Genomic DNA, 14,332 nt, shown 5'->3' with positions numbered 1-14,332 from the left:
AGTACCAAAGGGTGGCATGAACATACTCTGAGATCAGCCTCCTACTCCCAACCAATCATGAGAAACAGCCGCGTACAGCCGCCACAGGTCGGTGTACAACAGCAATAGGTTTACATGGTGAGTGTACAGGTCAATATCTCCAAAGATTCTTGGTCTAGGAGGCTGATATTGCAGTATGTTCATGTCTCCATGGTGTACTGTTACTGTGCATAGGTTTCGAGCCAATCCGAGCAATTTTTATTTTAACATGTAAACCTATTGCGGTTGTACACCGACCTATAGCGGCGGTACACGCCACATTTCTCCAAAGTGGTGGGGGCTAGGAGGCTATAAAGCGGGGGTCCTCAAGTACCAAAGGGTGGCATGAACATACTCTGAGATCAGCCTCCTACTCCCAACCAATCATGAGAAACAGCCGCGTACAGCCGCCACAGGTCGGTGTACAACAGCAATAGGTTTACATGGTGAGTGTACGGGTCAATATCTCCAGAGTGAAAGGTCATAGCCTCTCCCAACCACCACCTCATCCCACTAATTCCTAGGATAGCTTTCAAATGAGACCATCCGTGAAGCTCTACGACGTTACGTTAATTTTTCGATACATGTCAATGCATTGTCTATGCGGTGCTTTTTAGTTAGGTTAGGGTTAGGTTGGCAATATCTCCAAAGTGTCTTGGGGTAGGAGGTTAATATGGCAGTAGGTTCATGTCTCCATGGAGTACTGTTACTGTGCAGAGGGTTGAGTTGATTCAAGCAATTTTAATTTTATCATGTAAACCTATTGCGGTTGTACACCGACCTATGGCGGCGGTACACGCCACATTTCTCCAAAGTGGTGGGGGCTAGGAGGCTATTAAGCGGGGGTCCTCAAGTGCCAAAGGGTGGCATGAACATACTCTGAGATCAGCCTCCTACTCCCAACCAATCATGAGAAACAGCCGCGTACAGCCGCCACAGGTCGGTGTACAACAGCAATAGGTTTACATGGTGAGTGTACAGGTCAATATCTCCAAAGATTCTTGGTCTAGGAGGCTGATATTGCAGTATGTTCATGTCTTCATGGTGTACTGTTACTGTGCATAGGTTTCGAGCCAATCCGAGCAATTTTTATTTTAACATGTAAACCTATTGCGGTTGTACACCGACCTATAGCGGCGGTACACGCCACATTTCTCCAAAGTGGTGGGGGCTAGGAGGCTATAAAGCGGGGGTCCTCAAGTACCAAAGGGTGCCATGAACATACTCTGAGATCAGCCTCCTACTCCCAACCAATCATGAGAAACAGCCGCGTACAGCCGCCACAGGTCGGTGTACAACAGCAATAGGTTTACATGGTGAGTGTACGGGTCAATATCTCCAGAGTATAAGGTCATAGCCTCTCCCAACCACCACCTCATCCCACTAATTCCTAGGATAGCTTTCAAATGAGACCATCCGTGGAGCTCTACGACGTTCCGTTAATTTTTCGATACATGTCAATGCATTGTCTATGCGGTGCTTTTTGGTTAGGTTAGGGTTAGGTTGGCAATATCTCCAAAGTGTCTTGGGGTAGGAGGTTGATATGGCAGTAGGTTCATGTCTCCATGGAGTACTGTTACTGTGCAGAGGGTTGAGTTGATTCAAGCAATTTTAATTTTATCATGTAAACCTATTGCGGTTGTACACCGACCTATTGCGGCGGTACACGCCACATTTCTCCAAAGTGGTGGGGGCTAGGAGGCTATAAAGCGGGGGTCCTCAAGTACCAAAGGGTGGCATGAACATACTCTGAGATCAGCCTCCTACTCCCAACCAATCATGAGAAACAGCCGCGTACAGCCGCCACAGGTCGGTGTACAACAGCAATAGGTTTACATGGTGAGTGTACAGGTCAATATCTCCAAAGATTCTTGGTCTAGGAGGCTGATATTGCAGTATGTTCATGTCTCCATGGTGTACTGTTACTGTGCATAGGTTTCGAGCCAATCCGAGCAATTTTTATTTTAACATGTAAACCTATTGCGGTTGTACACCGACCTATGGCGGCGGTACATGCCACATTTCTCCAAAGTGGTGGAAGCTAGGAGGCTATAAAACGGGGGTCCTCAAGTACCAAAGGGTGGCAGGAACATACTCTGAGATCAGCCTCCTACTCCCAACCAATCATGAGAAACAGCCGCGTACAGCCGCCACAGGTCGGTGTACAACAGCAATAGGTTTACATGGTGAGTGTACGGGTCAATATCTCCAGAGTGAAAGGTCATAGCCTCTCCCAACCACCACCTCATCCCACTAATTCCTAGGATAGCTTTCAAATGAGACCATCCGTGGAGCTCTACGACGTTCCGTTAATTTTTCGATACATGTCAATGCATTGTCTATGCGGTGCTTTTTGGTTAGGTTAGGGTTAGGTTGGCAATATCTCCAAAGTGTCTTGGGGTAGGAGGTTGATATGGCAGTAGGTTCATGTCTCCATGGAGTACTGTTACTGTGCAGAGGGTTGAGTTGATTCAAGCAATTTTAATTTTATCATGTAAACCTATTGCGGTTGTACACCGACCTATTGCGGCGGTACACGCCACATTTCTCCAAAGTGGTGGGGGCTAGGAGGCTATAAAGCGGGGGTCCTCAAGTACCAAAGGGTGGCATGAACATACTCTGAGATCAGCCTCCTACTCCCAACCAATCATGAGAAACAGCCGCGTACAGCCGCCACAGGTCGGTGTACAACAGCAATAGGTTTACATGGTGAGTGTACAGGTCAATATCTCCAAAGATTCTTGGTCTAGGAGGCTGATATTGCAGTATGTTCATGTCTCCATGGTGTACTGTTACTGTGCATAGGTTTCGAGCCAATCCGAGCAATTTTTATTTTAACATGTAAACCTATTGCGGTTGTACACCGACCTATAGCGGCGGTACACGCCACATTTCTCCAAAGTGGTGGGGGCTAGGAGGCTATAAAGCGGGGGTCCTCAAGTACCAAAGGGTGGCATGAACATACTCTGAGATCAGCCTCCTACTCCCAACCAATCATGAGAAACAGCCGCATACAGCCGCCACAGGTCGGTGTACAACAGCAATAGGTTTACATGGTGAGTGTACGGGTCAATATCTCCAGAGTAAAAGGTCATAGCCTCTCCCAACCACCACCTCATCCCACTAATTCCTAGGATAGCTTTCAAATGAGACCATCCGTGAAGCTCTACGACGTTCCGTTAATTTTTCGATACATGTCAATGCATTGTCTATGCGGTGCTTTTTAGTTAGGTTAGGGTTAGGTTGGCAATATCTCCAAAGTGTCTTGGGGTAGGAGGTTAATATGGCAGTAGGTTCATGTCTCCATGGAGTACTGTTACTGTGCAGAGGGTTGAGTTGATTCAAGCAATTTTAATTTTATCATGTAAACCTATTGCGGTTGTACACCGACCTATGGCGGCGGTACACGCCACATTTCTCCAAAGTGGTGGGGGCTAGGAGGCTATTAAGCGGGGGTCCTCAAGTACCAAAGGGTGGCATGAACATACTCTGAGATCAGCCTCCTACTCCCAACCAATCATGAGAAACAGCCGCGTACAGCCGCCACAGGTCGGTGTACAACAGCAATAGGTTTACATGGTGAGTGTACGGGTCAATATCTCCAAAGATTCTTGGTCTAGGAGGCTGATATTGCAGTATGTTCATGTCTCCATGGTGTACTGTTACTGTGCATAGGTTTCGAGCCAATCCGAGCAATTTTAATTTTAACATGTAAACCTATTGCGGTTGTACACCAACCTATGGCGGCGGTACACGCCATATTTCTCCAAAGTGGTGGGGGCTAGTAGGCTATAAAGCAGGAGTCCTCAAGTACCAAAGGTTGGCATGAACATGCTCTGAGATCAGCCTCCTACTCCCAACCAATCATGAGAAACAGCCGCGTACAGCCGCCACAGGTCGGTGTACAACAGCAATAGGTTTACATGGTGAGTGTACGGGTCAATATCTCCAAAGATTCTTGGTCTAGGAGGCTGATATTGCAGTATGTTCATGTCTCCATGGTGTACTGTTACTGTGCATAGGTTTCGAGCCAATCCGAGCAATTTAAAGTTTATCATGTAAACCTATTGCGGTTGTACACCGACCTATGGCACCGGTACACGCCACATTTCTCCAAAGTGGTGGGGGCTAGGAGGCTATAAAGCGGGGGTCCTCAAGTACCAAAGGGTGGCATGAACATACTCTGAGATCAGCCTCCTACTCCCAACCAATCATGAGAAACAGCCGCGTACATCTGCCACAGGTCGGTGTACAACAGCAATACCCAGATAGCAAAAGACATTGATTCAACGTTGGATTTTGGTCAAATTGGTTCTTTTTGGTTGAGGTTGAAAGATCTATGTTAATTCAATGTTTTATTACAGATACCATTTCAACGATTGAAAAAGTGTTGTTGAATCAATTTAATATAGATGTTGGTTTTTCAATGTTGAAATGCCCTACAATGAATTGACATTGTTTCAATGTGTGGTGCTCCCTCCACCTTGCGCAGCTCGCGAGACCAACCAGATCTCACGGGACTTGAGGTCCCCAAACTTTTGCATTTAATGTTCCAACGGCCATTTATTTTCCCCATACGAAGAGGAGTCAAAGAAATCACAAATCCGTAAGAAATCTCTACCATCCTTCAGAAATGACATCAAATTTGGTCTGATACAGTCAAGATAAAGCATTATATGGAATATTTGGGTAAAATTGTGCATAGATGACTTTGTTGTGCGTTTTTGGTCAGCTAACAGTGGTATCCTCTAACCAGCCTTCTTGGTTGCTAACTTGGCTTTAGCTAGTAAAGTTAAAGCTTCATATAGGATATTTACATACAATTGTTGCATAGATATATATGCTGATATATATTTTTACTGTTGGTTTATGCATCATTTTTTATTCTGCTTTGTTTCCTCTAATTTCAGGATTTTACTACAAGTCAAGGGGATTCACTACAAGGCCAAGTAATATAATTAGCACCACCTCTCTTTACCTCTTTTAATCAGCATCAGCCCAGCACCAGGTCAGTCCAGCCCCAGCTCAGCTCAGGTCAGCCCAACCCCAGCTCAGGTCAGCCCAGCCCCAACCTAGACCCAGCTCAGGTCAGCCCAGCCCAGCCCTAACCTAGCCCCAGCTCAGGTCAGCCCAGCCCCAACCTAGCCCTAGCCCCAGCTCAGCTCAGCTCAGGTCAGCCCAGCCGCAACCCAGCCCCAGCTCAGGTCAGCCCAGCCCCAGCTCAGGTCAGTCCAGTCCAGTCCAGTCCAGCCCTGCATAGCTCATATGCAGTAGCATACTGGCAGCCCAGGTCAGCCCAGTCCAGCTGAGGTCAGCCCAGCCCAGGTCAGCCCAGCCCAGCCCAGTACTTCCCCGGTCAGCCCAGTACAGCCCAGGTCAGCCCAGCCCAGGTCAGTCCAGCAATTTGTTAGCGACCTGAAAAAAAATGTACTGGCTAGTGGCGTTGTTCATAATGGTAAGAGATTGAAAGTACTGGTTTCCTCATTTGTGTGTGATGCTCCAGCCAGAGCCTTCGTTAAGAATGTCAAGTCACATAATGGCTATTCAGGATGCGACAAGTGTGATCAATACGGTCTGTGGAGGAAGAAAATGACTTATCCTGAAACAAATGTCAGGCTCAGGACAGACTCGAGTTATTGTGATATGACTGATGAGGAACATCACTTGAAACAAACACTCAGTCCTTTAACAGGAACAGTAAAGATGGTTTCTTCATTTCCAATTGATTATATGCACCTCTGTTGTCTTGGGGTGATGAGAAAACAGTTGAATATGTGGTTAAAGGGCAATCTAGCCACTAGGCTTCCTTCACAAACTGTTAACAGTATATCAAGCAAACTGCGGGGGTTACATTCCCACACCCCTTGTGAATTCAATCGCAAGCCAAGAGGTTTGAATGAGCTGGATCGTTGGAAAGCTACAGAGCTCCGATCCTTCATATTGTACTGGGGCCCTGTAGTTCTGAAGGATTGTCTTCCCAGTGAGCTTTATGACAACTTCATGTTGTTTTCAGTGGCCATGTATTTGTTTTTGTCTCCAGGAATTTCTGGCCAAATGGTTGAATTTGCGCATAGATTGATGATTTCCTTTGTGGAACACTTTGGACAGTTATATGGCAGGGATGAGATTGTGTTCAGTGTACACCAGCTTATACATTTAGCCGATGAATACAAGCAATTTGGACCTTTAGATAATGTTTCAGGATTCCCTTTTGAGAATTATCTTGGCCAAATAAAGCATCTTTTACGCAAGCCACACCAACCTCTACAACAGGTGGTCAAAAGGTTGTCAGAACAGCCACATTTTGAGGTTCCATTATCAACAGATGAACCAGTCTTACAGAACATTCATACTGATGGTCCACTCCCCCAATATTTCAGTGTTGCTGTACAGTACACAAAGATCTCCAGTAGTCGTTTTAGCTTGTCTACAAAGCAGGGGGATAATTGTATTGAGGTGGGAGATTCTATTGCAGTAGTGCAGAATATAGTCCAGGCAGAAGATACAGACTATGTGATGTACAAAAGGTTCAGACACCAAGAATCATATTACACATATCCCTGTGAGTCCTCATGCATAGGTACATACAAGGTTAGAGAGTTGCGTGACAATATTGGGGTTGGTAAACTTGGTTGTATCAAACGTAAATGTGTTCTGTATCCAGAGTCAGAGGGAAATGGCCTCATCGCTATTCCAATAGCTCATATGCAGTAGCATGCCGGCGGCCCAGCCCAGTAAAGTCCAGCCAAGCCCAGTCAGTCCAGCCAAGCCCAGTCAGTCCAGCCAAGCCCAGTCAGTCCAGCCAAGCCCAGTCAGTCCAGTGAAGCCCAGTCAGTCCAGCCAAGCCCAGTCCACGTCAAGCCCAGCTCAGCCCAGCGAGTTAATGACATCTGATGAGCAGTATTTTATTTTATTTTTTGTTATTTTGATTTTGTATACAGAATGGAAAGTGAGGTGGTGCTTTGGGCTGTTACACTATTTCCAAATGGCGGAGCTGCAACAGTTCTTGCCAGCTGGTTCAATCCAAAAGAAGGTACATTGTTATGGCCCCCCAGAAACATAAATTATTCGAAGGCCCTTAAGGAACATATGACGCCCCATAAAGGATGGACCACATACGAGAATGTCCGGCTCTTGATGACTTGTGGTAAGTAGTAATTGCATTACTATTGTCTGATGTGAATTGTTCCATATCTAGGCTTGTCAATTCAATTTGTGACAATGACTACTTATTAAGAAATGTCATACTGTTATTTTCTGCTTGTTCTTTTACAGACTCATTTGAAAAGGCCAAACGAAATGAAGAAAAGTATGTGAATACTTGATGTCCAACCACTGATCTGGACTCGGAGGACGAAGCAGATGCACGTGGGAAAAGAAGAGTAAGGTACAGTTGAATTCCTCAACCAAATGTGTTTAATGTGTTGGTTAATTAGCCTACACCTATACGCTTTGTGGTGAGTGTCCACCCTGAGATTAGGAGGTCAGGTTCGATATCCGGCCTGATTTTAACTCAATAGACACCTTATCAGACAACGTCACACTGATAAGAACCAGTATGCATGCACAGGCTGGAACCAAAAGAACCCAACCGCTCACAAGATGCAATGGAAAAGTGGTCACAGCACCCCCAGTGTAGAGGAAGAAGGCTTAGGATGTTTACTTTGATTGTTCCCTCCTGAAATATATAATCCTTGGTTTCTGTTGTGTGTAAACAATAAGTTAAAAATAAGTTCCAACCCCGCCTCCAGTCGCTGTCAATAGCCGAGACATACGGAGGGAGCGCTTCACTTCACCATGGCACCAGAGTCTGCTTGCTTTCCCAGTTCCGTGCGTGATGGTTTTGTGTGCAGAGAACGGCCGAGAATAGCAGACCTACAAGCTCACAACAGTCGCATCCACGGTGTGTTGTGAGCTTGTACATCGTCGATTCTCGGCGCGCAACACCATTGCGCAGCACCTGTCCAGTCAACATACAGGAGGAGGTTGAATGAACTGAAACCAGCTCTCCCTAAAACAGGCTTGGGGATCTGTTGGGACATACATGCAACCGGCACTTGCGCGTCCAATCTCAATGTTTTTAAACCAATAATTGGTCTATTCTTCCCTGCTTGGCACTCAGACTCAAGGGTTGGATTGGATGTCAGTCCTGTGTTAGACAAGTGTAATGTCTGTGTACTTGAACATCAAGCTGCCTCATTCTACAGAAACAGGCCATGAGCTCCTGACATGGGCTCCTTATTTCAATTGCTGGGAACGTTGAATGTTTATTTTTTTATTTTCCAGGCCAAATCCTGTGTACATGGATGAGGAGCAAGAAACAGGCAGTGTCAAGAGAATGTGTCAAGCCACCTGATGTCCATTTTCCAGGTACAGTGGTGACACCTATCAGTTATGGCACTAACTGCTACACCTACTGTAGCCTACATATTGTCATGTATAATTCCACTTGTTACTACAGTGCTGCCAGAATCCAGCCAGTACCCCTCAGCACCAACCCCAAAGGCAAGCAGTGGTATGTCATAACTAATTAAATGGCAGAAACAAAATGTAATTGCATGTGAGCTTTAATTTACAAGCATTTAGTTCCTCCGTCAAAAACATCAGTCATGTGATATGTGTTCAAAAGCATCCATTATTCATGTCTTTTGTTCCCTTTTAGCCTCTGGAGGAAGCAACTCGGAGGACGTTCCGTCATTTGGCCAGGCTAATAATGGTAAGGGGACCACTTCACACTACTACCTCCGGATTGACAGTATGTAAATGTCCATTGTCCGAGTTACAGCATTCATAGTTCATGTTTTGTATTCTCTCATTGTAGGCTTATGTGGAAGCTACTTGGCCGAGTTGGGGTCAGTGGACCTCTGTAATGATGGTAAGTAGACCAATGGTTTAAGTCAGCGTACACTCATGTACTGTAGCTGCCATATGACCAACGTTTCAGTCTGTCAGCCAACTTTTTTATTCTTTTATAGTGTTTGTGTAGTTGACCAGCACCTCCTAATGACAGGTGTGTGTTGCAACTTGCAACCCTCGTTATTAAGTAGACCAATAGGCTATTATGTGGACTTTTTATGTTAGGTGGTAAACTATTATTTTAATTACTCACTCAGTATTCAAGTGTGTTCATCCCACAGGCCTCCTTTATCTAAAGTTGGAAAGTAACCCTATGGAGCTAGGTACAATTGCCATATGGTGCTCATGGATGATAACTTTGATAGTGTTCATTTGCCTTATTTTGTTATTTCTGTCTATTTCTCTAGGAACGCCAAAATGTAACGCCAGCCCCTACTACGCTATGCCATCAGAGCAAGCAAGGAATGGTATGTATTTCTCATCTTAAATGTTGCTCAGTGGCCTTGTGGTTAGTGTCCGCCCTAAGATTGGGAGGTTGTGAGTTTGATCCCTGACATACCTGTCATACCAAAGAATTAAAAAAAAAAAAAGGTACCCGATATCTCCCTGCTTGGCACTCAGTATCAAGGGTTGGATTGGGGTAAGTCCCTGCGACATACTAGCCTCATGTCCAGGGGGTGTACTTGTCCATCAAGCTGCCTCACGCTATGGAAACATGATATAGGCTCCTGCTCTATGGGCCACTAGGCTCGAGAAGCATTGGTTCTCATGACTTGCTTATAAACAATTAATAATGGAGTCTTATCTTTTAGACGGCGGTGCCAGCTATGCACACGGCTTCAGCTCACCGGGCCTGACTCAACTGACCCCTCGCCCCCCACCCCACCCCCCTTCAGCTCCAGAAACACCACCGGGAAGGTTATATGGAGGGGAATCAAGCCAAGTGTTGAAAGGCAAGTACCTTTTTCTGAGCAGGCTCTTAACCTTACTGATGCCCTCTGAACTGAGAAACCTATCCCTTGTGACTTTCCCATCTTTGTCATGTTTTTTTTTGTCATGGAGTTTAGGCTTAAAATTTAAGAACTTAAAGGTGGGGTAAGTAGTTTGACGTCAACAAGGCCTCCGATTGGTCATCTTTTCCAAAAGAACCCGCCCCTCCCTCCTGTCAATCATGATGTAGTCCCTCCCTCCAAACATGGCTGGTAGGTGTGGCGAGGTAGAGGCCCTGATTGGTCAATACATTTGGGCGTGGTGCATTCTTTGAGTCCAAAACACAGAGGCAGCGGTAAACACGGAGATCCAAGTTTATTCTCAGAGCACTTCTGTTACTGATAGCTGAAAGGATATTATGCCAATTTTACCAAATAAAGCCAAAAGCAAACTACCTATCTCACCTTTGAACCTGCACTACGTAACTTTTTTGTGATTATATTGTTATTTTGTCCAAGCTGTATGGTGTTTTGAAACTCTAAGGATCCTGTATTCATGGAATGAGCAACACAGCTAAACATGTTGGTATTTTGCCAAAATCCCCTGTTGGTATAGGAATGGAGGGAGGGGGGATAGGAGGGAGGAGAGGACGGGAGGGAAGAACGGAGGGGGAGGGGAGGGAGGGAGGACAGAAGGGAGGAGGAGAGGACAGGAGGGAAGAACGGATTGGACAGGAGGGAGGGAGGACAGGAGAGGACAGGAGGGAGGGAGGACAGGAGGGAGGGAGGACAGGAGAGGACAGGAGGGAGGATAGGAGGGAAGAACGGAAGGACAAGGGGGAGGGAGGACAGGAGAGGACAGGAGGGAGGATAGGAGGGAAGAACGGATGGACAAGGGGGAGGGAGGGAGGACAGTAGGGAGGAGAGGAGGGAAGGAGGACGGGGGGAGAATAGGAGGGAGGGAAGGAAGACAGGAGGGAGGGACAGGGAGGGAGGAGAGGGATGGAGGATAAGAGGGAGAGGAGGGAGGACAGGAGAGAGGGAGAGGAGTAGTGAGGGAGAGGAGGGGATTTTGGCAAATTCTTTGGGGGCGCTACCCACACGTTTAGCTGTGTTGCTCATTCCACAAATGCACAATCCTTACAAGTTGTACCTCGTTGTAAAGGTGACTAATAATGCTTTCCAACGGTATAAAATACAACACCAATTGCTATTACTAAAGGGGAGAAATGATTGACTGAAATAATGTTTCCGAACTTTTTTGAAGAGCTTACATATAACTTACACAAATGGTGTAAATGGTGAATCTATCCTTGAAATTTAATGTAAAACCAATTATTTTTTTCCCCCAAGACATTGCTGCCATGAGAAACACAAAGATTCTTACGGAGCTATGTATGGAGGTGAAGCAGATCTCACGTGACATTCAGTTTATAAAGACTGAGATTGCTAAACTGAATATTCATGGAGCTGGACCAGTGTCACCGAGAGAAGACAACTTCCCCATCGTGCTGCCACTCACCAACGAGGAGCAGTTTGATGAGGCTGAAGCTGCTCTGAGGGAGGAAGCAGTCCGTCGAAAGATGGTGAACAACTTAAAATTCATTACATTTGTAATTATTTATAAATGAGTAGATACTCTGTGCATTTACATAGTACTCTGTAGCACACTAACCATTTTCTCTCTAATCTGTTAAGATTACGCGCCTGGCATTAGTTGGAGGGACCAACTCTGAAAACATGATCCGACGAATGCTATCCGCTGCCATGACAAACACTCTAGCCTGCATTTTTAACTGGGTGGGAAAGGGAGAGAAGAGGGCCTTCAAGGACACACTGATGCAGGACTGCATGTTTGGTGAGCCTGCACCTCAAAATACTAGGATTAGTACTTTACTCCTCTGAGACACAGAGAGTAGACAGAATTGAGTATTAGGGCCCATTCATACTCTACATATTCATACTCTACGCATATTCTACATAAGCGCAAGCAATGCAAGCTTCGCAAGGCTACGCAAGACTTCCTTGCGTGTGTAATGCCGAAATTTGTCACTTGATGCAAGCACAAATGCAATTCCTTGTGTTTCCGATAGGGATGCTAAACTTTCACCATGGTTTTCGCCGTATAGACCTATTTGCCCCCCCTGCTGGACTGGTGATATATTACATCTGACAATACACAAGCTCAGAGTCGTATTGGAGCTTACGCTCATAACGTAGCTTGCGTTGCTTACGTGAGTATGAATCAGGCCTTGGTGTGAATCAATTATATGAAGATAGGCTTGAGGGTGGGTTGATGGGTGAATTGCTCAATTAAGGCAGCCTGAAAATCTAGTACACTAAACAGTACACACTGGAACGCATCCACTGCAGCTTTCTTCTCCCTATTATTATAATTAAAAATAACTAAATTGTAACTTCTTTTTTTTTTTCAGTTGCTGCTCGTCAATTTGACCGCAGGCTGACGGAATTGACTTACAGGGATGGAGTGCAGAAGTGGCTGCGTTACGCACCAGAGAGGAATGGCGGGGTACGACGGAAAGAGAAGTCTAAGAGTTAAAAGGACTAGGTATAATTCCTTCAGATTAAGTTCATACCTGTTGATCTGTGATTTAGCTGCTCTCTCCCGTCCTTTCACACTTCCTACTGTTTCGAGTGGGTTTGTTATTTTTTGTTCATGTCGTCTTATTCTGCACGACGGCCTTTCTGAGTATGACAACCCTGTTTGCAGATGCCAGGTTTTTGTGTCCCCTGGAGTTTCAGGAAATGTTTTGTGTGAATGTTGTGTGCTTAAGTGTACAAACGATGTACAATGTTCATATAATTGAAACAAAGTACTGTAATAAATAACTGAATGAGTAATGGGCTCTTTTTTTGTTCATAGAGCATTGTATAAGATATCTTGGTCGGTTCCCTGTAGTGTCTCAGATGTAGTAGCAGGATGTACGTGCCATATACAAGCGCAAGCTACTTGTGACTATAGAAAGAAAGAAACTGGGTATGGAAAGCACGAGATTGGAAATGGAATATAAGCGGCACTAATAAAGGTCAAGCTAGAGATGAGAAAGCTGAAACAGGATGAAAGTAAATTCGAACACTATAAAATTATTGATTACTAGTTATTTTGAATAACATTGTTTCAATGTATAATGCAATGCATAATATAGTTGAATCAATGTTGATGCAATTCTACATTCTTTCAATGTTGATCATATCGTCATTGAATCAAGGTTGATTCATTGTCGGGATTGATTGAAAATTCAATGTTCTTTCAATGTTGATCATAGCAAACACTTTCAATGTTATTTTCAATGTCTGACATCAATGTTGATCTCAATCTTCAGCGTGACAATATCTCAATGTTGATTCAATGACTTTTTGCTATCTGGGTAGAACACCACCAACAACAACAACATCTGACTCCATCTCTACTGGTACACTAGAATAACAAAAACAACATCTGACTCCATATCTACTGGTACACTAGAATACCAACAACAACATCTGACTCCATATCTATTAGTACACTAGAATACCAACAACAACATCTGACTCCATATCTACTGGTACACTAGAATACCAACAACAACATCTGACCCCATCTCTACTGGTACACTAGAATACCAACAACAACAACATCTGACTCCATCTCTACTGGTACACTAGAATACCAACAACAACAACATCTGACTCCATCTCTACTGGTACACTAGAACACCAACAACAACAACAACATCTGACTCCATCTCTACTGGTACACTAGAACACCACCAACAACATCTGACTCCATCTCTACTGGTACACTAGAATACAAACAACAACAACATCTGACTCTCCATCTCTACTGGTACACTAGAATAACAAAAACAACATCTGACTCCATCTCTACTGGTACACTAGAATACCAACAACAACATCTGACTCCATCTCTACTGGTACACTAGAACACCACCAACAACATCTGACTCCATCTCTACTGGTACACTAGAACACTAACAACAACAACATCTGACTCCATCTCTACTGGTACACTAGAACACCAACAACAACAACAACATCTGACTCTCCATCTCTACTGGTACACTAGAACACCAACAACAACATCTGACTCCATCTCTACTGGTACACTAGAACACCAACAACAACATCTGACCCCATCTCTACTGGTACACTAGAATACCAACAACAACATCTGACTCCATCTCTACTAGTACACTAGAACACCACCAACAACATCTGACTCCATCTCTGCTGGTACACTAGAACACTAACAACAACAACATCTGACTCCATCTCTACTGGTACACTAGAACACCAACAACAACAACAACATCTGACTCTCCATCTCTACTGGTACACTAGAACACCAACAACAACATCTGACCCCATCTCTACTGGTACACTAGAATACCAACAACAACATCTGACTCCATCTCTACTGGTACACTAGAATACCAACAACAACAACATTTGACCCCATCTCTACTGGTACACTAGAATACCAACAACAACATCTGACTCCATCTCTA

At 44.8% G+C, this 14,332-nt stretch overlaps 1 protein-coding gene across 1 annotated transcript; it reads left to right on the top strand.

The window, feature by feature from the left end:
* The first annotated feature begins 4,573 nt into the window (after positions 1-4,573).
* Positions 4,574-12,547, top strand: LOC311328381 (uncharacterized protein). Its single transcript, XM_084462357.1, has 7 exons — positions 4,574-4,624; positions 4,929-4,967; positions 9,282-9,341; positions 9,687-9,827; positions 11,157-11,389; positions 11,502-11,661; positions 12,239-12,547. The coding sequence occupies exons 3-7, from the start codon at positions 9,317-9,319 to the stop codon at positions 12,361-12,363; spliced, it is 684 nt and encodes a 227-aa protein (XP_084318483.1). The 5' UTR covers positions 4,574-4,624; positions 4,929-4,967; positions 9,282-9,316; the 3' UTR covers positions 12,364-12,547.
* The last annotated feature ends 1,785 nt before the right edge of the window (positions 12,548-14,332 follow it).

This window comes from Borostomias antarcticus (assembly GCF_949987555.1).
Source record: "Borostomias antarcticus genome assembly, contig: scaffold_58, whole genome shotgun sequence".
In the NCBI taxonomy this organism is placed as follows: domain Eukaryota; kingdom Metazoa; phylum Chordata; class Actinopteri; order Stomiiformes; family Stomiidae; genus Borostomias; species Borostomias antarcticus.
Note: the sequence above shows the minus strand (reverse complement) of the source record. Positions and strands in the feature narration are given on the sequence as shown.

Bases quoted from the DNA above. Each gene is read 5' to 3' on its own strand.
- LOC311328381 (XM_084462357.1), top strand. From the start codon at position 9,317: ATGCCATCAGAGCAAGCAAGGAATG. The intron at 9,828-11,156 runs GCAAGTACCTTT...TTTTCCCCCAAG, and splicing joins ATCAAGCCAAGTGTTGAAAG to ACATTGCTGCCATGAGAAAC. The intron at 11,390-11,501 runs GTGAACAACTTA...TAATCTGTTAAG, and splicing joins AAGCAGTCCGTCGAAAGATG to ATTACGCGCCTGGCATTAGT.